Source organism: Ursus americanus, chromosome 36 (assembly GCF_024610735.1).
Source record: "Ursus americanus isolate L20-20 chromosome 36, mUrsAme1.1.p, whole genome shotgun sequence".
NCBI lineage: Eukaryota > Metazoa > Chordata > Mammalia > Carnivora > Ursidae > Ursus > Ursus americanus.
The window spans coordinates 12,064,097-12,088,369 of NC_142162.1; the positions used below are offsets into that span (position 1 = coordinate 12,064,097).

Consider the following 24,273-nt stretch of genomic DNA (forward strand, 5'->3'; position numbering starts at 1 on the left):
TATAAGAGTCAATACGTCAGGAAGATACAACAATGATAAATGATACATAGTGATAATAACTTTAGGTATATAACCTGAGCTTTAAAATAGATGAAGCAAATATTGATAGAATTAAAGAGAGAAGTAAATACAAAATTATAGTTAAATGTTTAATATCTCTCTTAGCAACTGACAAAATAACTAGACAAAAAACAGTTCAGTATCAACTGCCTTGACCTCATTGATATTTATAAAATGCCGTTCTCAACAAATGAAGAATATACATTCATTTTGAGGGTATATATTCTGTTCAACAGGATTGAGTCATGTGCTAATCCATAAAACTAGTGTCAGTAAATTGAAAAGGTTTGAAATCATATAGCATATTGTCTGACCAGAAGAGAATTAAATTAGAAGTTAGTAAGATACTTAGGAAAAAAAACAACTATTTGAAAAGTTAATGACCCATGTGTACACAATCTGTTGTTTTAAAAAATTAGAAGGGAATTTAGAAACTATTTCTAACTGAATTATAATGAAATATGATATAACAAAATTTGTTGGTGCAGCTGAAACAGTGCCTAGAAGAAAAGGTATAGCTGTAAATGCTTGTATTCAAAAAAAAGACCCGAAGTATACAACCTGAGGTTCTGCCCTAAGAAGCTAGAAAATGAAGCACTAAATAAATAGAAGGGGGCAAATAATACAAATAAGAGCAGAAATCAATGTAATACTACAAAATTAATAGAAAATCCAACAAAACCAGAATTTATTTTAAAAGATCCATAAAATTAATAACTCCTAGCTAGACTGATTAAGACAAAGTGAGAGAGGGAAGAAGAGGAAAGAACACAATTTACCAATATCTAGAATAGAAGGGAGTATCATTAAAACCATATATACATGAAAAAGGTAATAAAGAAATACTGTGAATAACTTAACTCAGTAAATTTAACAACTTAGGTGAAATAAATTTCTTGAGAAATACTTACAAAAAGGGACAAGATAAACAGAAAGTCTGAATAGCTGTGCATTAGTAAAAATAATTCATTTCAAAAACCCACAGAGTGATGAGCACCAGGTGGTATACGGAATTGTTGAATCACTATATTGTACACCTGAAATTAATATAACACTGTGTGTTAACTATGCTGGAATTAAAGTAAAATAAAATAAAGGTGGGGGGAATAAAAGTTGTTTGTGAGAGAAAACCTACAAAGAAAGCTTGAGGGTCATGGTTTCATTGGTGAATTCTTTCAAATGCTCAGGGGGAAAAATACAAATCTCATGCAAACTATTTTAGAAAATAGAGAAGTGGGAAACACTTTACAGCTCATTTTACGAGGTAAGCAATAAAACAGCACATGTAAGTTTGGTTGAACATTTGAAAATCAGTCAGTTTAGTTCTACGCATTAACAGAAGTAAGGAGAAATACAGTAGATCTCCATAGTTGTAGAAAAGGTATTCAACAAAAATGATATACTGATGATAAAATCTCACAACAAACTAATCATAGAAAGAACTTCCTCAGTTTGATAAAAGACATACATGAAAGATCTATAACTAACATCATATTTAATGGTGAAAGACTAAATGCCCCCTCCCCCTCAGTCTTAGGAACCAGGTAAGAATTTCCATTCTTATCACTTGAATTTTATGTACTGGTGTAATAAGGCATGAAAAAAAAAAAAAAGACAATTTGGAAGGGGATAAATTAAGCTGAATTTGTAGATGACATGTTTGTGCACATGGGAAATCCAAATGAATTGTCATGAAAACTTTTAGAACTAATAAACCTTTAGCTTTGTCACAGGATATAAAATCAATCTAAAAATTAATTATATTTCTACACACCAGCAATGAACAATTAGAAAATGAAATTAACAAAAAAGTACTATTTATAGTTACCTAAAAGAGCATAAAATACTGAGGGATACACTTAACAAAAGATGGTTAAGACTTGAACAATGAAAACTGTAAAATATTGCTGGGAGAAATCAAAGAGGAGCTAAATAAATAGATATGCCATGTTCATGAATTGGAAGACTCTGTATCATTTAGATATCAGTTCCATTAGGCCATAGATTTAATGTAGTCCCAATCAGAATTCTAACATTCTTTTTTTTAGACATTTACAAGATTATTTCTTCCAGCTAACTAACAGGTACATGAAAAGATGCTCAACACCACTCATCATCAGGGAAATACAAATCAAAACCATGATGAGATACCACCTCACACCTGTCAGAATGGCTAAAATTAACGACATAAACAACAGCTGTTGGCAAGGATGCAGAGAAAGGGGAACCCTCTTACACTGTTGGTGGGAATGCAAACTAGTGCAGCCACTCTGGAGAACAGTATGAAGATTCCTCAAAAAGTTAAAAATAGAACTACCCTGTGATCCAGCAGTTGCACTTCTAGGTATTTACCCAAAGGATACAAAAACACAGATTCCAAGGAGTACACATCCTGATGTTTATAGCAGCATCAGCAACAGTAGCTAAACTATGGAGAGAGCCCAAATGTGCATTGACTGATGGGTGGATAAAGAAGATATGGTGTATATATAATACAATGGAGTATTACTCAGCCATCAAAAAGAATGAAATCTTGCCATTTGCAACAACGTGGATGGAGCTAGAGTGTATTATGCTAAGTGAAATAAGTTAGAGAAAGACAAATACCATGTGATTTCACTCATATGTGGAATTCAAGAAAGAAAACATGAACATAGGGGAAGGGGAGTAAAAATGAGAGGGGAAACAAACCAAGAGACTCTGAATGATAGAGAACAAACTGAGGAGGAGTGATGGAGGGAGGGGGAGGGAGGTAGGGGATGGGCTAGCTGGGGGATCGGTATTAAGGAGGGCACTTGTTATGAAGAGCACTGCGTGTTACATGTAAGTGATGAACCACTGAATTATACTCCTGAAACCAATATTGCACTGTGTGTTAACTAAAATTTAAATAAAAATTTGGGGAAAAAATGAAAATAAAAGTTCATTGGGAAAGGCATAGGATTAAGAAGTGCTAAAACAATCCAAAAAGAAAGGAGAAAGGACTATACCTGATTTCAAGACTTACTATAAAGCAATACTAATCAAGACGATATAGTATAAAGATTGACAGACCATTAACAGAATAGAGTCCAGAAAGGGACCCACACCTATACGCTAAATAATGTTTGATAACAGCACTCTAGCAACTCAGTGAGAAAAAAACATCTTTTTAACATATGGTGCCGGAACTACTGAATTATCAGTATGAAAAGAAAAAAAAGAACTTAAACCGTTACCTTAAACCATACACAAATTTGAGATAGATCATGGAGTTAAATATAAAAGCTAAAGTAATAAAGCTGCTGGGGGAAAAATAGATGAATGTCTTTGCCACTTACAGGTAAACAAAAATTCCGTAGGGAACACATAAAAGCATCAAACATGAAAGAAACACTGATGAATTGAACTTAAAGGGGTGCCTGAGTGGCTCAATCGGTTGTGTCTGCTTTCAGCTCAGGTCATGATCCCAGATTCCCTCTCTCTCTCAAATAAATAAAATCTTTTTTTAAAAAATTAAAAATTTGTGATTATCAAGAAAATGAAAAGAAAAGCCACAGATTGGGAGAAGGTATTTGCAACCCATATATCTGACAAATAAAATGATCCCTGACAACTCAATGATAAAAAACAAGCAACCCAGTTTGTTTTAAATAGGCAAAATGTGGCACCGGGGTGGCTCAGTCAGTTAAGCATCTGACTCTTGATTTTAGCTCAGCTCTTAATCTCAGGGTCATGAGTTCAGCCACTACAACATGGAGCCTACTTAAAAAATAAGTAAATGAATAGGCAAAACACTTGAACAGACACTTCACATAAGATAACACAAATGGGGAGCACCTGGGTGGCTCAGTCAGGTAAGCATCTGACTCTTGGTTTTGTCTCAGGTCATGATCTCACTGTTGTGGGATCGTGCCCCCCTTTGCGTTCTGTGCTCAGCAGAGAGTCTGCTTCAGGTTCTCTCTCCCACTCTCTCTCTCTCTCTTGCTCTTGCTCTCAAAAATAAACAAAATCTTTTTAAAAAAGAAAAATACAAATGGGCAATCAGCACATTAAAAGTTCCACATTATTAGCTGTTAGGCACATGAAAATTAAAACCAGAGTGACATATCAGTATACAGCTACCCAGAATAGCTAAAATTAAAAAGATGATATATTGTTAGCGGTACTGTAAAATGGTATAATGACTTTAGAAAGCTGGCGGTTTCTTATAAAGTTAAACATGTATCTGCCCCAAGACTCAGCAGTTTACTCCCAGATATTTATCCAAGTGAAAACATTGTTCACAAAAAAGCTTTCTCCTCAAAAATGTTTATAACAGTTTTACTCACTTTAGCCTAAAACTGGAAACCCAGATGTTCATCAAGAGGATAATGGATAAATGAACTGTATCATGTTCATACACTGAATGTCATTCAGCAATAAAATGGAATGATCTAATGAGCTCAGTAATGTTATGCTAAAAACAGGTCAAATCTCAAAAATACTGTATGGCTCCTTTTGTATGAACGTCTGTAATAGGCAAAACTATCCTGTGTTGATAAAAATCAAATCAGTGGTTGCCAATAGGAGGGTTCTTCTATATAGGGACCCCCGTTGCTGAAGTAATAGAAATGTCTGTCTTGATATGCATTCATCAAAACTGATTGAGTAGTTCACTTAAGATCTGAACATTTTATTGTATGTAAATAACAGTTTTTAAAAAATGAAAAGTGAAGAGCAGTGCTAGAGAATGTATTCTACCTGACTCTAACACTCTTGGTGTACAGCTCTGGCAATTAAGCAGCATAGTACTGGCCTGACTGAGAAATACGACACTGGAACAGAATATAGCCCAGAAGTACACCCATGCTTTATTTGGTTGATTTGATTTTTAGCGGTTTGCCAAAGTAGTCCAGTGGAGAAAGGAAAGGGTGTTTTGTTTTTAAGAGATGCAATAATAAATGGATATTCATATGGACAGATATAAATGTCAGTCCTCTCACACTAAACAGAAAAATTATTCAAGATGGATCCTAGACCTAAATGTAAAAGCTACAATTACAAAGCTTTAAGAAGAAAACATAGGAGAATATCTCCTCAATTTGGGGGTAAGTAAGCAAAGCTTTCTTACACTGAATACAAAAAGATAAAAACCGCAAAAGAAAAAAATGATAAATTAGACTTAATCAAAATTAAAGACTTATAAAAAGGCCTAGGCTTAAAAAAAAAAAAAATGAATTGACAGCCACATCCGGTAGTCAATACTTGCAAAACCTATCTGACAAAGAACCGGTATCTAGGATATGTAAAGAAGGAACTACAAGTCTATAGTAAAGTTACCCAGCGCTTCTGTGGGTTTTCTCTTCATGGCAGGAAGTTTAAGTGCAGTGGACGAACAAATTTCTAGTCCCTTCTAGACTTGCAATTCCGTGGTAATTTCAAGAACAGAATCATTTTTAGTTGGTAACAGGACTATAAGTTGCTTCATAAAAGATTCTTGTGGTATAGCTACTTCTCTTTTTCTTTCTCTTGCCTCCCCCTCCTTCCCATAAGGCTGCTGTCCTAAGGAGGACAATTTTCCTTAGCTACTGAGAACAAATAGTTCTAGAGTTTAACTGTGTTGCTTGATGAGGTGATTTCTGACAGTATACTTAGAGACACCTTTAAAGGGTGAGGCCTGTGGAATAATTTACCCAGGCTAAGATATCCACAAGAATATGAGAAAGTCTTACTGCCCGTAGGGGAGAAAAGTTTTCCTCAGCCCTCTTAAGGTTCCTAGCTGGGTTTGAAAAGCAAACTGACAAAGACAGATTAACAGGAGAAAAGCATACAGATTTACTTAATATAAGTTTTATTACAGTCTTCATAAAGAAATGAAGACTGAGGGGCGCTTGGGTGGCGCAGTCGTTAAGCGTCTGCCTTCAGCTCAGGGCGTGATCCTAGCGTTAACGAGATCGAGCCCCACATCAGGCTCCTCCGCTATGAGCCTGCTTCTTCCTCTCCCACTCCCCCTGATTGTGTTCCCTCTCTCGCTGGCTGTCTCTATCTCTGTTAAATAAATAAATAAAATCTTAAAAAAAAAAATGAAGGCTGAAAGACACAGACTTATGTACATTTATGCTAGGATTGATGAAGAGTGGATAGTCATGGAAGAATATGAACAGATTAAGGAGTATGAGGTAGTTGTAGTAAACTAGGGGAAATTTAATAAGGCCTATTTCTTAAGATTCTTCTTGACATCCGTTTGTCTTTGGAAATAGGATGTTCCTTTCCTCCTGGCATAGGGAGGTCCTCTCACATGAGGATGCTATGGCCTATTGTAGGGAAGAAGGGCCTGGGAGGGAGCAGTTAGAATGACCTTCCTGCTCCTGGCAGTTTCTCAAACTCCTCATCTTAAACTATTCAATGTGCCAAGGTACCATGTTTGGAAGTGGTGTATCTTGAACCCTATCATTGCTTTTACTCATAAAATTAAGTTGTTAAGACAGAATGTTTAATGTGTTTTAAAGTATTAGTAACCCTGATTGTTTCATCTCTAGATTTCTTTTGGTTTTGAGGTAGTTTTTTAATAAATTTCTATACATTTAAAATAAATTTCTTAAGTATTTGAGGTGATTTACTTTATTTCAAAACTACTTTAATCAAATAACGGGAGTTTTGCACAGATTTCATAAGACTAATTACAGATCCATATTCTACAACATAATGTGTTCATTGCATTTTAACATTTCATTGGCTAGATTTTAGTATTTTTACTGTTCTTTATTTTATTTTTAATAGAAATCCCTTTTTATCTAAAAATTATTATGCCCTTAATAACTACTACATTCCCAATTTAAAAAAATCTATTGTAACTTCCATTTTAAAAGCAAACCAAATTCACTTACAGTTTAAATGCTTCATCTTTTCTCTCCTGCTTCTTGGTGAAAATGTCAAGGAAAGAGCTTCACACACTATAGGACTTGATTAAAAGATAAGGAATCAACAAGAATTTGCTTGTCTTATCATGTATAAGAATCTTGACCAGGCAACAGGATATAAAAGTTTTAGCATCAGTCCTCAAGAAGCTTATGTTCTGGATGGGGGAGACTAGCTCTGTACACACAGAAAATTATTTAAGATGATAAGATAACTTGTAGTAAATCTCAAGAAAGTGGCACAGATGTGAGTTAGAACTCAGAAGAGAGTGAAATTAATGTGATTTTGATACAGAGAAGATATTGCAAAGGAAGTATACAACTCTAAAATCTTGGAGAATGGGCAAAATTTGAACAAGTAGAGAAGAAGACATCTTAGGGAAAGAGAACATATGACTAATATAAATAGAAGTAATAATATTCAACACATCTTGTAGCTGCTTCCTTAGTTTTCTCCCACCGAAAGTATAAGTTTTGTAAGGGCAGGGTCAATGGCTGTTTGTTGTATTTTCATCACCAACTTTGTGCCTAACAAATAGAAGGTATCAATGAATACCTTTTGAATAAATGTATTTCGAATGAATAAGTGAATGTGTATTCTAGGAATAGTAGCATTTTAGTTTGGCCTGAATGAAATACTTGTTTTGAGGAATGGTGTGAGGTGTTTGAATTGTAAGGATGTTGCTTTGAATGCCTGACCAAAGAGTTTCTGTTTTATCCTGTGAGGGTTTCAGATTGGACACATGGCAGGATAAAAAATACAGGTGTTTCTTAGAAAAGGTAATTTTGGTTCCAGATATACAAGAGAATTTACAAACTGGACACAAGGAAACTATTTGAGATGGCCTGATTGCTCTAGAACATGAGCATGAACAGTGGGATAGAAGGTGGTTTAGACAGATCTTAGTTACCCTATAACAACAGCACATTGCACATGTTAAAAGATAAATTTGTTAAAATACGTCAAGTCCTGACTCTCCTACAGGTAAAAAGTAAATAGATTTTACCTCATCAGTGAAGAAATTTGTTAAGGTGTCAGAACCAGTTCTAAAGAGAATCCAAAAACAGACACAGTCATAGATCAAAATTATGGAAATTACTAAAAAAGAAACAAACCAACAAAAACAGAAAAAGACTCATAAATACAGAGAACAAACTCTTGGTTGCCAGAGGTGGGGGGTGAATGAAATAGGTGAGGGGGAATTAAGACATGCAAACTTCCGGTTACAAGATAGATGTCATGGAGATAAAGAGCACCGCGTAGGGAGTACTTCCAGTCAGTAATATTGTAATAACGTTACCTGGTAACAAATGGAAACAACAGTTATTGTGGTGAATGAGCATTGAGTAATATATACAACTGTTAAATCGCTATATTGTATACCTGCAACTAAAACATATGTCAACTATAATTCAGTAGCAAACATTTAAAAATAAATTTTAAAAATTATGGAAATTAATGTTCTGATGTAGATCAAACTTTTTTTTCTCCTTTGGAGCAGAGTGGTAGAGGTACTGAGAGTGGAAAACTGTTCATTCCCTCACTGAGAAGAATGTTTTTGCAGGTCTCTAGATAAGAATTATTTTACATTGTTATCGGTTACCTACAATTTATAGAGTTGTAAAATAGCTCCCATAAAATGAGAATCAGATAACCTAGAACGTTGTGTTCTAGATTAGGGGTCAGCGAACTACGGCTATCAGCCAGATATTCCCACTTCCTTTTTTTTTTTTTTGGTAAATGGGTTTTGTTAGTACATAGCCATTCTCATTCATTTACATATCAACTATGGCTTCTTTCTTGCTACAAAGGTGGAGTGCATAGTTATAGAACTGACCCTACTCCAGATAATGTGTAATTTTCCATCAAAACACAAGTTTTTCCTACACAGGTATGTGTTTCTGATAATTAAGAGAATTAAGGGGCTTTCATATGTAGCCAATCCTATATTGACCTGCTATTTCTCCAAGAGGTTTAATTAAAGTTAGTTGTTTTAAAGAACAATTTGGATATTTCTTCATAACAGCAAGCCTAATAGAAAGGACCTTAGTCTTAGGCTGAATTATTAGAAACATACTATTTAGAATAAGGAAGTTATACTGTATACCATTCTGAGCATATGCATTTCAAAACAGGCTTAGGTAAACTAAAACTGATTTGGAGAAAAACTTGCAAATAAGGTAATTTGCAACTCTAACATATGGGATTGAAGGATTGAGGGCTGTCTGCTCTTTAGACTTTCATGAGAAGCATCTTCAAATATTTGAAGCATAATTTGGCTTGTTCTGTAACTTTTAAGGTTAAAACTTTGGATGACGGGTAGGAGTTAGTGATCCTGATTTTAACTCAATGTAAGAAGGAATGTTCTCATAGTATAGAGGATGGAATACTCAACTTTGATGGATAGTGACTTTCTTCTCCCTGGATGTATTCAAGCATAAGGTAGACATTCACTTTACTGAGATTTTTATAACAGAAGGATTAGGGCATATGTTGTTTGTTTGAAATAAAATACCTGAAAATATTCTTTGAATTCTGCGAGCTCTCTAGGGACAAGTAAAAGGCTTTGCAAGAGGTGTTGATGATTCACCTCAGGTTAGAGACCAGAAACTATTGACTTAGCCTATATAGTTTTATATATGTTTTAATTTTTATTCCAGTAGTACTCAGCAGACCAAATGTAGAAGCATAGATAGCAGATGTTTGACTGGATAGGTTAATGATGATAGTGATAATACAAATACACCTCGGAGGTACTGCAGGTTCAGCTCCAGGTCACTGCAATAAACCAAATATCACAATGAAGTGAGTCAGATGAATTTTTTGCTTTCCCAGTGCATATAAAGTTATGTTTACACTATACTGTAGTCTGTTAAAGTATGCAGTAGCGTTATGTCTAAAAGAACAATGTAGATATCTTAATTAAAATACTTTATTGCAAGAGCACCTGTGTGGCTCAGTTGGTTAAGCATCTGACTCTTGATTTTGGCTCTGGTCATGATCTCATGATCATCAGATGGAGCCCCATGTCGGGCTCTGCACTTTGTGGGGAGTCGGCTTGAGATTCTCTCCTCTCCCCCTGACAACCCCCTACTCTTTCTCATGCATGTGCTGTCTCTTTCATGCACACACTCGCACTCTCTCTCTCTAAAAATAAATAAATCTTTAAAAAAAAAAAAACAAACCAAAACTTTATTGCCAGGCACCTGGGTGGTATGGTCAGTTGAGCATCGGACTATTGGTTTCAGCTCAGGTTGTGATCTTGGGGGTCGTGGGATTGAGCCCCATGTGGAGCTCTGCACTCAGCATGGAGTCTGCTTGAGACTCTTTCTCCCTTTCCCTCTGCCCCCCCGCAAAGTAAATAAAAAAATTTTTTAAAGATTTTATTTATTTATTTATTTATTTGACAGAGAGAGAGACAGCTAGCGAGAGAGGGAACACAAGTAGGGGGGGTGGGAAAGGAAGAAGCAGGCTCATAGGGGAGGAGCCTGATGTGGGGCTCAATCCCATAACGCCAGGATCATGCCCTGAGCCAAAGGCAGACGCTTAACCGCTGTGCCACCCAGGCGCCCCAAATAAAATTTTTTAATCATTAAAAACAATAAAAAATACGGGTGCCTAGGTGGCTCAGTCATCTAAGCATCTGCTTTCAGCTTGGGTCATGATCTCAGGGTCCTGGGATCGAGCCCTGCATCCGGCTCTCTGCTCAGTGAGGAGTCTGCTTCTCCCTGTCACTCTCCCTCTGTGCTCTCTCTCTTTCTCTCTCTCAAAACATAAATAAAAAATTTTTTAAAAATAAAAATAAAATTAAAATACTTTATAGCTTAAAATGCTAGCTGCCATCTGAGCTTTCAAGTGAGTCGTCATATTTTTGCTCTTGGAGGGTCTTGCCTCACTGTTGATGGCTGCTCACTGATCAGGGTGGTGGTTGCTGAAGTTGGGGTGGCTGTAGCAGTTTCTTAAAATAAGACAACAATGAAGTTTGCCTCATCGATGTCCTCTTCCTTTCACAAACAGTTTCTCTGTAGCACAAAATCCTGTTTGATAACATTTTATCTACAGTAGACCTTTCAAAATTGGAATCAATCCTCTCAACTATGTTTACTATAAGATCTAAATCCTTTGTTGCCATGTCAGCAATCTTCATAGTGTCTTCACCAGAAGTAGATTCCATCTTACGAAACCACTTTCTTTGCTCATCCATAAGAAGCAGCTCCTCATCTGTTCAAGTTTTATAATAAGATTGCAGCAATTCAGTTGCATCTTCAGGCTCTGATTCCACTTCTCTTGCCGTTTCTACAACATCTGCAGTTAATTCCTCCACTGAAGTCTTGAACACCTCCAAGTCATCCATTAGGGTTGGACTCAACTTCTTCCAAATTCCTGTTCATGTTGATAATTTGACATCTTCCTGTGAATCACAAGTGTTCTTAACAGCATGTAGGATGGTGAATCCTTTCCAGAAGGTTTTCAAGTTGACTTTGCACAGATCCATCAGAGGAATTGCTATCTAAGGCAGCTCTAGCCTTATGATGTGTATTTCTTTAATAATAAGACTTGAAATCAAAATTACTCTTTGATCCATGGCTGCAGGATAGATGTTTTGTGAGCAGGCATGAAAACAACAGTAATCTCATTGTACATCTGCATCAGAGCTCTTGAGTGACCAGGTTCACTGCTGATGAGCAATAATATTTTGACAGGATTCTTTTTTTTCTAAGCAACAGGTCTCAACAGTGGGCTCAAAGTATTCAGTAAACCATGTAAACTATGTAAACAGATATGCTGTCATCCAGGCTTTATTGTTGTATTTATAGAGCAGAAGCAGAGTATATTTAGCATAATTCTTAAGGGCCCAAGGATTTTCATAATGGCAAATGAGGATTGGCTTCAACTGAAAGTCACCAGCTGCATTAGCCCCTAAAAAGAGAGTCAGCCTGTCCTATGAAGCTTTGAAGTCAGGCATTGACATCTCTTCTTCAGCTATGAAAGTCCTAGATGGCATCATCTTCTAATAGGAGGCTGTTTCATTTACACTGAAAATCTGTTGTTTAGTGCAGCCCCCTTCATTACTTATCTATAATAGCCAAATCTCCTGGATAACTTGCTGCAGCTTCTCCATCAGCACTTGCTTCACTTTGCACTTTTATGTTACAGAGATGGCTTCTTTCCCTAACCTTTATGAACCAACTTCTCTAACTGAATACTTTTCTTCTGCAGCTTCCTCTACTCTCTAAGCCTTCATAGACTTGGGGAGAGTTAGGGCCTTGTTCTGGATGAGGCATTCCCTTAAGGGACTGTTGTAGTTCGCAGTAGTTTGATCTTCTATCCAGACCATTAAAACTTTCTCCCTATCAGCATTAAGGCTCTTGGGCTTTCTTACCATTCATATGTTCACTGGAATAGCACTTTTAATTTCCTTCAAGAACCTTTCCTTTGTATTCATGGGCTTTGCTAACTGTTTGGTGCAAGTGGATTAGCTTTCTTCCTGTCTCCACATTTGACATGCCCTCCTCCCTAAGCTTAATCATTTCTAGCTTTTGACTTGAAGAGAGAGACCTGTGATTCTTCCTTTCACCTGAACTTTTAGAGGCCATTGTTGGATTATTAATTGACCTAATTTGAATATTGTTGTGTCTCAGGGAATAAGGAGGCTCAAGGAGAGGGAGAGAGATGGGAACGACTGGTCAGTGGAGCAGTTAGAACACACACAACATTTACCAAATAAATTTGCCATCTTCCTGGGCATACTTCGTGGGGCCCCAAAGCAATTACAATAGTAACGTCAAAGATCACTGATCACCGATCACCACAACAAATATTGTAGTAATAAAGAAGTTTTAAATATTGCGAGAATTACCAAAATGTGACACAGAGACACAAAGTTAGCAAATGCTATTGCAAAAATGGTGCCTATGGACTTGCTTGGCAAAAGGTTGCCACAAATCTGCAATTTGTAGAACGTGCAGTATCTGCAAAGTGCAGTAAAACAAGGTACGCCTAAACATAAGGGCTAGCATATATCATATGTTTATGAGTGCTAGGCATTGTGCCAAGCACCTTACAGACATTTCATGTGGTCCTTGCATATGACAGAAGTGTTGTTGCTGCTGCTGCTGTTGGTGTAACTGTTTTTCCATTTGACAACTGAGGAACCTGAAGCCTCAGAGATTATGTAATTTATCCAATGTTTCATAGCTGGTAAATGGCTAAGGATAGAGGAATCGAAGTAGTGGTGAGATAATGGTTAAAGTAATAGACTTTGTGGGCTAGTTTTCAAAGGAAGGAAGTGAAGCCATGATTAAACTTTGGGACTGGGGAAAAGAAGTCAAGATACTGAATATCTTGACACAAAAGAACAAGTACAATAAGTAATAAAGGAGCAATGGGTGTTGCAAGAATAGGTCATGTCAGAGTTGAATATTGGACTTAAAAATTGGCAGGAGTCAAGTGGTTTCCAGTATTTACTGCATCCTTTTGGCAATAGATTAGTTGATGGTGATGGGAGAATTTTTGGGAGTCAAGAATGTGAAAAAGACATAAAAGTGGCTATGGATCAGTGTTGAAGCTTTCTAAGAGATGATTCACTCATGAAGTAGCCTGTGAAGGGGCTGTGCTTACTGGTATTCAGTGAGTATTCAGAAAACCTTAGAATCTGAATTCTGTGATTTAGGAAGGAATATATAACCGGGGTAATAAGCCATCAGCTACCTGCAGAGTGAGCTTCTGAGTTTGGAACATAGGTAAAATAAATTGTTTTGTGGAAGGAAAATCTCATCTTAAAGTATCAGGTAGTAGGCAAGTATAATTTCCTGTTTCTGTTAAAAAGCCAGAGAAAGATGATGCAGAGGTTACTTGGCAGGGAAAAAACTTTTGGTAGTACTCAGTGCTGTTTGGGAACATTGTTTAAAAGTCAGATGATTCTTCTGGAAACTTATTTTAGGAGAAAAGAGTATATTAAATAATGGCTGGAGATTAGACACCACCTCAGGAAAAAAATGACAGAAGAGGTGACCACAGACTGGACATTACATGACTGACTGTAAGATATTGTTGTCAATTATGGGGCCATACCAAGAACTGAGAGATAGCAGAATAAATGAAGCAAACAGTAGAATGCTGGCAGTTATTAAAGCTGGGTGAAAGGTGGGTGTCTGGGTGGCTCAGTTGGTTAAGTGTCTGCCTTCAGCTCAAGTCATAATTCCAGCATCCTGGGATTGAGCCATCCGCCTCCCTGCTCAGGGAGGAGTCTGCTCCTCCCACCTTGAGCTCTCGCTTATTCTTTCTCGCTCTCTCTCACTAGCTCTTTCTCTCTCAAAGAAATAAAATCTTTAAAAAAAAAAAAAAAAAAAGCTGGGTGAAAGGTATAGGAAGGTTCATTATACTGGGGTTTTTTTTTTTCTATTTTTGTTTATACTTGAAAATTCCCAAAATAAAAAGCTTAACTTTTAGAAATGTTCCAGTACAGAATGTTTCAGTTCAAAAAGTATTGCATACCTAACTGTATGCCTACTGCTGTACTGTGTTTTATGTTCGTCTTAATTGTTTTCTTCAAATGCAAGGGATTGGGAAGAGGTGGTAGTCATTTACAAGATTTGAAAGCTAGCATTAAAGGGAAAAGGAGTGGCTTCTAAGTATCAGAACTCTGCTGAAAATCTTAGGACTACATAATACCTTTTCCACAAAAGCAAAAGAGAAATGACATTTCTTTATCTCCTGTTCTTCTAATGTTGGTTAGCACCTTACATAGCAGGATTCTTTTTATTCGCAAAAGAAAGGGTTTAAAGGCACACTGGTAACTTAGCAGGAAGGCTTTCAGAGGACTGTATTTAACAAGGAAGTTTCTAACTTCACACATTCAGAAAAACTGCTCACTTAGGAAGAAGATGGACTTAGAGTATGCTTACTTACTAACCTCAGGAAAAGTTTGCTTTTCATTTTGAAAGTAGGGACTCTCTTAAGGAAAACCTATAAAAACCTAAAAGAAAGTCATTCTCATTGCATATTTGCAATTATTTAAATGCTGGATATATTAAAATGGTTTTTAATGGTTTTCATCATAGTTTTTCTATTTATACCCGAAAAGTCTTACTTTATTGATCTATACCCCATACCTTCCTACTCGATATCTTTTCATTGGCTGATGCGGGACTTGAGAGAAAATTTAAGAGAAAAATTAGTGAAAATGAAATATTAAGATGGTAAAATTTCCCTCTGCTACTGCTAATTAAAGAAGATTGGGAAATTTAAACTGCTAAGATTACCGTGTTTTACTAATTTAATAGTAGGTAGGTAGTTTCTTAAAGGTTAGGCTGATTGCGCTGGCAGCATGCATTTGATGGATGACTGTCATTATCTTCTCAAACCTGCCTGACACTTAAGTATAGAAAATGATAATTAAATTTTCAAGAGACCATGTTGAGATTATAAGATTTGGGGCTTGTAAAAGAACAAGCCTAATAGTTGGGTAGTGATAGTTGGTGTGTTTTTATTGACCTGGGGGAAGGAATGGAAACATCTCAGGTTTTCTTTTACTTTGTTTCCCCGTTCAGTCCCCCTCCCCCTCAATTAATGTATTGTCCAAAGTGTTGGTAATGACTTGGAACTATTCAGGTTGCACAAAGCATTTAATGAAATCTTGCCTTAGACAAAACACTAGAGAGGATCATAATTAATGTCTCATTTTCTGCCAGTTGCTATTGATTACTCATTCAAGATCTCTTTGTTCTCAGAATGATAACAACTGTAGTTTGCATCACTATCTAATGAGATTCTCAGGATAGAATTCTTTAACAACATGCTGATAATTGCTAACATATCCCTGGAATTTCAATGTAAGTGAATTTGCATCATAATACAATTATTTCACAAATATCAGTGTTTTACAAATTCAAAATTTATTACAGTCCGTTTTTTAATTATTTGTAAAAAATTAACAGAAGACTGATACAGTATGAAAACCCTGCATTTGTATTTTGCCGAAGTTCCCTTTATCCTCTGAGTTTTTTGATTGTGAGAGGCTTCTTTGTCACTCTCCAGTTTCCCTGTCATAATCTCTGAAACTTCAAGTGGATTTATAGCTAAACTGTACGTGATGTTTCTCAAGTAAAAAAACCAGTTACAAATATGGCAATACGATACTAATTTTGCTCTTAGAACCATTTTGTTTCTTCATCCACCAGGGACAAAAGAAACACGATACAGTATAAAGAACTCAGAAATTTAAACATTTTATGTTCTCTATTTTATCATGATTGTGTTTTATACTTTTTTACCTCTTTAATTAGTACATTCCCCTTTCAAAAAGGCAAATATAGGAACAGCTGCTTGCCTTTATATATTAAAACTGCGCACCGTTTCAGGGCTATAATATAGGCATGAAATTAAAGAATTGTATAGAAAGTACACAGCAAAGGTTCCATAAGTCCATGTTAAATATTTTAAATTTTTTGTGATGTGTGACTATAACATTAGATACTATGCGTCTTATTTTTCTAGAAAACAAATCACTGATGAGTTAGTACTTCAAAGTTCTCATCATAAAATGATACTAACAGTTTTTGACATAGGGTTAATTAGGTCCTTATTTAATCGGAAGTTATGAATGGATATCAGAGTATATTTAGCACTGTGTTTGGGCCAAGCCATTTAATGGTAGAAAGCAGTTCTGAGGAAGCAAGATTTCAAACACTTTTTATTTTAAGGGTAAAGAATATCCAAATTACTGCATTGTGGTTTTGAATCTTCTGTGCTACTGAGCCCCGCCATTCTTATATACGATATTCTTCTGCATTTCCTATTAAATCACATATAGAGTACCTTCCAAGATACTTAAGAAGTTACATCAGTAAATTATGTTGGCCACGCTCACTACTTTATTCCTCTCAGCTTTTTAGTCAGTATCACTACGAAGACTTACACTGAAAGTCTTTTCAAGTTCACATTTTAGAGTCAGGGTTTTTCAAGCACTTGAAGAGGGAGAGAGAACTGTGAAAAAAAAATATATTACATAGGCTACTAAAATTCCATACGAAATGGGGATTTTTTTTTTTTTATTTACAGGCTAAAGTTTTGTCATATTTAATTTAAAATGTGAAACTTAATATAAAAAATGAAATGAAACTTAGTTTTTATTATAATAATCTAGGCTATATTAGTGTTCCAGGGATGAACCTTCATTGATTATTCTTCAGTAATTAGATATATTTTTCACAGTTGAGGTTCTAGATGACTATTAAAAAGATTCTTTTCTAAGCGTGTGTTAAGAAATTTAGCAGTCTGTCATTTCAGAAAACTAATTCTGCCTTGAATGAGACAGCTCGGCAGAATAAAACTGCTTTGCCCAGTTCTGTACCTCTGGGATTGTGTATTCTTTTTGCCTGAGATACCTCCAGGACAAGATCAGTGGTAATCAATAATGCTTCTCATTTGTTTTTAAGCAGGCAGGAAAATCAATAATATGAGCTGATACGTAATTTTATTTTAGGGGAAAAATTAGAGTAGTTTATTATTTGTGCTTTAGTGTTCCCAAAATGTTTGAAGAATCAAATAAAAGAAAAATACATAATTTTATTAGTGGTAGAATATCAAAATGTTAGGCTTCATATAGTTTAGCCCTTGATTTTTTTTTAGTCATTTTCCATAGTTTCATGTGGTATTATTTCCTAGATTATCAAATCCTATGGAGAAAACGTCTTAAACTTCTTTTGTACTTCTTATAGTACTGAACAATTCATTTTAATTAATAGGATAAAATATCACCTTGTGTTCTTAAAAAGAAACAATTTCTCCTACATTTACTTTGCCTAATCATGTAAATCATGATACAGACTGAACAGGGAGACGTGGTTATTTCTGTGATTAGGACAGCTGAGTGAAGAACATCTATGGGGTTTTTGGTGTTAATATTCACTGTGGAAAACGAATACAGAATGTTTCCTAACCATATCTCCATATCTATCTATAGTAAGGAGAAAGGTTTATCAGCACTAAAATTGATAACAAGTAAAGTTTTCTCTTAAAAACATTTGTTCTTCTTTTCCTTCCTTTATTTCATGCATATGTACAAAATCTACCAGTATGCGTTCTATAGATAATACAGTTTTCGGGTTGTAATCCACAAAGTCATTTACAGGTCACTTCTATTTTTTCAAGTTAACAGTCTTATAAGTGGTAATTAGGTTCCTGGAGTATCGCCGAAGTCTTCTTTGTATTGAAGAAAGAGCCTCTTAAACAGACCTAGATTCAAATTAGGGTTCTACTACTCGTTATCGGTATGACATATAATTTATAATAATAAGATTACAGTAAATATTAACTGAGATGATACATTTGTAAGTATGCTAGTCAATCCTTGATATTTATTCTGATTTTCTCCAACTTTTTATTTTGAAAAATTACAAACCCGCAGAAAAGTTACAAGAATAATACAGTGAATGTCCATGTGCTCTTAATGAAGTTACATCAATAGTTCACCACATTTATGCATACGCATTCCTCTTCTTTCGCTCAGTATGTGTATATATTTGTATGCTGTATGTGAGTTTATCACACAAACACACACTGCTGAATCATTTTCAGAATAAGTTGGCAGTTTTCTGTTTATTCTTGATCTCTATTGATATAGTTTGAATCTGTCACGCTCCTCTTTGGATTTAGCTTCTAATTGTCAACCCTCTCTCTAGGGGCCTGTCCATTCTCTTTCTCATTTCCAACATCCTTTCTTACCATAACCATTGGGAGTTGTAACTCGGCCAGCTTGAATTCAGGGCAGACAAGGTCTCCTGACTTAGGATAGAGTTTGTGCCCAGGAAACAGTACATAAAATGTCATTCACCTCATTTTCATTCTTTTGTGTTCCTTACAATGTGGTAATCTGTGGGGAAAGAAAAAATGAAATTGAGTTTTTTTATTTTCACTAGGGCCTAAAACTATGCTACTCAGTTTTACTTAACCCTTACTTACTTCTCCTAGCAACCCTGTGAGCAAATTAGTAATATGCCCATAATACAAAAGGAACCTAATGCATTAATGTTAGATAATTTGCCCAAGATCATACAGCAGGTCTTGAACTCAGGGTAGCTAATTCCAAAGCCCGTGCTGTTTCTAGGACATCAAAGTTTTTGTAGACATTCTGCCTACTTTTAGGAATATAAGAAATGTATTTTCCTGGTCATGATTGAGATTATTTTATGCCTCTCTGAGTCTTTATTATAACTGTATTTAACTTCTTTGAAGAAGTAATTCACTGGCTACATTTTACTCATCTAAAAGTTTCTCTGTCTTTATCTTACAACTTAGACTTCTTCACCATTCTCCAAACTTAGTCCTTTGTCCTTCCACCAAAGCATTATACAAGGGGTCAATAAACATCTTCCAAAAAGGACCAGACAGTAAATATTTTAAGCTTCGCTAACCATACATTCTCCATTGGAACTACTCACCTCTTCCCACTGTAGCATGAAAACAGCCATAGCCAATACATAAATGAATGGGTGAGACTGTGTTCCAATAAAAGTATTTTCAAAAACAGGCCCAATTTGACCTGCAGGCCTTTGTTAATTGACCCCTAGTGTAAATCATCATCTTATTTGCCCGCGAGAATTTATGTGCCAGGGAAATGTAAGGAGCACTGTTAAGAGACCTATGAATGCCCATCTCCTGTCAGGTATTTGTTAATATGTGTAAAATGTCCAGTTTCTTTTGTGCCTTCTACATGAAAATATACATGATATAATAAATACAGCAGGTGCCTCAAAGCATGCCATCCTGAAAGTAAGTTTTACACTGAGAAGGGAACATCTTAGTAAAAGACTAGTGATGTTTAGAGGAAAATTTCAAGGTACATGACCCCTGCCCTCAAACATGGTGGTAATAATATGTACCATCTAGCATACTGTGAACCATATTCTGATTGCTATTTTAGGTATGTTGAATGTGCCTAGCATGGCAAAATAAAAAGAAAGACAAAACAGGTGTGACAATGGAAATTTCAGTGTAATGTGTGGAAGACTTGATGATTCCTGGGTCGTACTACTCACCCAAGTAACATAATCAGGAGAGTCATTGCTAATGGTCTTTATAGAAATAGAAATAATACATGTATTATGTATATTTTCTCAATTTCAGCATTTCTTCTGGAGATTATTATCTTAAGGGAAACTGTTTCTCCTTTATGTCTGATAAGCACACCTTCCTTTTCCAATCTTTTGAGGATCATATCTGTTGGAATTTGTGCAATAAACAATAATTATATCGATATTATGTAGTCTTTTCATGTACACATAAATATTGTCTGGTGCTTGAAATCTTCTTTTCCTCACTTTTCTCCTTTATAAAGGAAGATACCAACTCTGTTCAAAGAGGAATGTGCCTCTTGATGAGTCTGAAAAAATTTTCTTAATTTTAAGCATTTCTGAAAGGTGTAATGATCTTTGGTTTAGTACATTGATTACTTCATGTTTGCTACAGCATTATTGAATAGGCTTTAAAAAAAAAAAAAACCTGAAAAAGCAAATGAAAATGAAAAGACAGGATAGCAAAACATTAGATGCAGTGAAAGCAGTGATCAGAGGAAATTTTATAGTTGTAAATGCCTACATTAGAAAGGATCTCAAATCAGTTAACCTAACTTTATACCATAAGAACCTAAAAAAAGAAGAGCAAAGTCAACTGAAAGCCAGCAGAAGAAAGGAAATAATAAAAATTAGAGCAGAAATTTTTAAAAATAGAGAATAAAAAAACAACAGAATCAACAAAATTAAAAGTTGGGTCGTTGAAAAGATCAGAAATTGTCAAACCTTTAGTTAGATGAACTAAGAAAAAAAGATTCAAATCACTAAAATCAGAAACGAAAATAGGGAGTATTACTACCAACCTTACAAAAATAAAAAGGATTATAAAGGAATGCTATGAATGATTGTATGCTAACAAATTAGACAACCCAGATGAAATGGACAAAGTCCTGGAAATATATACCTCTGAAAACTGACTCAAGAAGAGATAGAAAATCTAAACAGAGCTAAAATAAGAGATTGAATCAGTAATAAAAATTCTTTCAAAATAGAAAAGCCTGGGACCAAGTGACTTCACTAAGGAATTCTGCCAGTTAACACCAGTCCTTCTTAAACACTCATGCTATGAGGCCAGCATTACCCTGATACAAGCCAGACAGAGATATCCCAGGGAAAAGGAAACTACAGGTCTATATCTTTCTGTATATTAATGTAAAAATCCTTCACAAAATAGTAGCAAGCTAAATCCAGCAGCATAGTAAAAGGAATATATTCCATGACCCAAGTAGGTTTTATCTCACGAATGGAAGAATAGTTCAGCATTTGAGATCAGTGATCGTTGTGATTTATTAATAGATTCGAAGGGGAGAAAATCATTTGATCATCTCAATCAGTGCAGAAAAAAGCACCCTTTATGATAAAAACACTTAACGAATTAGGACTAGGAGGGAACTTTCTCTACTCGATAAAGGTCATTTATGAACAACCTGTAGCTGGTATCGTGCTCAATGGTAAAAGCATGAAAGCCTTTCCCACTAAGATTGCGAGCAAGATGGGACATCTGGCTGTCTCAGTCAGTAGAATGTGTGACTCTTGTTCTCAGAGTTGTGACTTTGAGCCCCATGTTGGGTGTAGAGCTTATTTTTAAAAAAAAGAAGAAGAAGAAGAAGAAGATTGAGAACAAGACAAGGACTCTAGGGACGCCTGAGTGGCTCAGTTGGTTAGGCGTCTGCCTTTAGCTCGGGTCATGACCCGAGGACCCTGGGATCAAATCCCACATCGGACTCCTTGCTGTTTCTCTTTCTGCATACCACTCCCCCTGCTTATGCTCTCTCTCCTCTTGCTCACAAATAAATAAAATCTTTAAAAAAAAAAAAAAAAGACAAGGATATTCTACTTTCACCACTTATATTGAATATTTTTCTAGAAGTTCTATTTTTAGAGAGAGAGAAAGAGCAGAAGTGGTGGGAGGAGGACGGAGAGAATCTTAACTGGGCTCCAGTCCCAGCTCAGAGCATGACATGGGGCTCGATCTCACAACCCTGAGATCATGACCTAAGCTGAAATCAAGAGTCAGACGTTTAACCAGCTGAGCCAACCCAAGTGTCCTGAATGTTTTACTTGAAGTTCTAACAGAGCAATTAGGCAAGAAAAAGAAATAAAGGCATCTAAATTGGAATGAAAGAAGTAAAACTTCCCCTATTTGCAGATGGTGTGATCTTACATATACAGAATTCACAATAAAACAATAAAATACACAATAAAATTTGAGCTAAGGGCACCTGGATTGCCCAGTCAGTAATAATGGGATAATATAATAATACTAATAATATTTAATATTTAATTTATTAATTAATAGTAAATTATTAATTAAATATTATTATTATTATTATATAATATAATAATGGGATATTATTCAGCCCTAACAAGGAACGAAGTACTGATACAAACTACAACGAGGATGCACTTCAAAAAACATGTGACGTGAAAGAAGGTCACATATGGTTCCAAATTATGTGAAATATTCAGAACAGGTGAATTCATAGAGATCGGAGATCAGTTGTTACAAAGGCCAGAGGAGGGGAAGAATGGAAGTAATTGTTTAATGGCTATAGGGTTTCCTTTGGAGGTGATAAACATGTTCTATAACTAGATGGTGATGGTCATAGAACATTGTGAATGCACCAGATGTCACTGATTGGAAACTTTGAAATGGTTAATTGTATGCTATGTGAATTCCAGCTCAATTTTTTAAAGCTGAAACAAAACAAAAATTACTTAAAATCTTTAAATATATGATAAACCGAAAGAGAGTTTTTCTTGCTTATTAGAATGGAGGCAGGAACTGGGCTACTATGACCACTAGTACAAAGTTCTGCTGACTTTTTTCTGACCAGAGCTGAGGTTTATTTCTCAGTACCTCTATGATAATCAGTGGCTAAGAGGACAACTACTAAGAGTATGGTGATGGCAGGTATTAAATATGGGGTAGGAGGATAGTCTATGTGTCAGAGGGATCACAGCTCTTATCACTTGAGAGCATCCTCTCAACTGTATGCAGCACCCTTCCCAGTTGAGGTCTTTTTCCCTCAGCTACCAGAAAGGTTGGAACCAAATTCTGCCAAATTGACTTCATTTGCTTTATGTTAGGGTCACTGGTTTAGTAGGTCAGGGCTGCTGAATCTTTGGATTTCAGCGAAGCACTTGACAAAGTCTCATGTCACTGTAGCATAGCATAGGGATCTCATCAGCCTTGTCATCCTGATGTCGTCTTTTTTTTTTTTAAATCCCATTTTTTATGCCCCAGTACTAGAAAAACTAGCAAATGCATTGGTTGACAGACTCAGAATCTTAAAAAGGCAGAAATGAATGATTATAGGTAAAATGTAAAAAGATGAATTTTATCAGGTAAATGTTAACTGTTGTACTTGGGACCAAAAAACACAACTGAACAAGGAAACCGTTGGAGGGGACAGGATTTAATAGCAAGATATGCAGTAAAAAGTAACAGCATGTGATCACTCCTAACCTTTTAATATGAGCTAGCACAAATGGGTTGTTTAAATGCAGCATTGAAAATGACTCTGCACTAATAAGGCCACATCTGGGGCATTGTCATCCATTCCATTTTGTAAGACACTTTGACAAACTGAAAATAAATCCAGAGGTCTTATGTCAGAGATGGTGAGGATTACATTCAAACCCATGCCATGAGACACAGTTGAAGGAAACAGGAATGACTAGTCTTGACAATATTGGCAGTCTTCAAACAATGAAAGCTATCCTAAAAGAAAAAAGAAAAGAAAAAAGAATAGAATTGACTTCCTTGTATGGTCATGAAAGCATTCAAGCAAAGACTTGGTGGCCATTTTTCAAAAATATTCTTGATGATTAAAGGGTAGAACCACATAGTACTAAAGTGTCTTTCAACCTTAAGATTGTATAGATCTGAGTCATTACTAGAAAGCAGGCAACATGAGGATAGGGAAAAAGAAAATACAGGTTTAAACCAATGGTCTAGTAGAACTCAAATATTTATCAGATGCATCTAAATTCAAGGCATTGTCGAAGGTACTAGCATCCTCTGAATAACCATCTGAATAACTTAGAAGTGATGGTATTTTCACATTTTGGTTGGTATCAGTGGGAGGATAACTTGTTTCCTTGGCTTTGTTTTATAGTCTAGTCTCCTGAGACAAGATCTAGGGCTTGGAAGCCCAGCCCAGCTGTCTTCTTCAGGAAAACCTGGAACACCATATTACTCATTTTCTGCCACAAGTTCCAGGAGAAGACCACTCCATGACTCTGCAGCACTTGGTAA

General features: G+C 35.7%; 1 protein-coding gene across 7 annotated transcripts in view; it reads left to right on the top strand.

Moving 5' to 3' along the window:
* The window catches only part of TCF12 (transcription factor 12), a 352,252-nt gene that overhangs the window by 246,410 nt on the left and 81,569 nt on the right, over window positions 1-24,273 (top strand). For all 7 annotated transcript variants that reach the window (XM_045788738.2, XM_045788541.2, XM_045789061.2 and 4 more), the window contains one exon: window positions 24,134-24,269. In XM_045788738.2, the coding sequence (XP_045644694.1) occupies window positions 24,134-24,269 (136 nt within the window). The remainder of the gene's footprint in view (window positions 1-24,133; window positions 24,270-24,273) is intronic.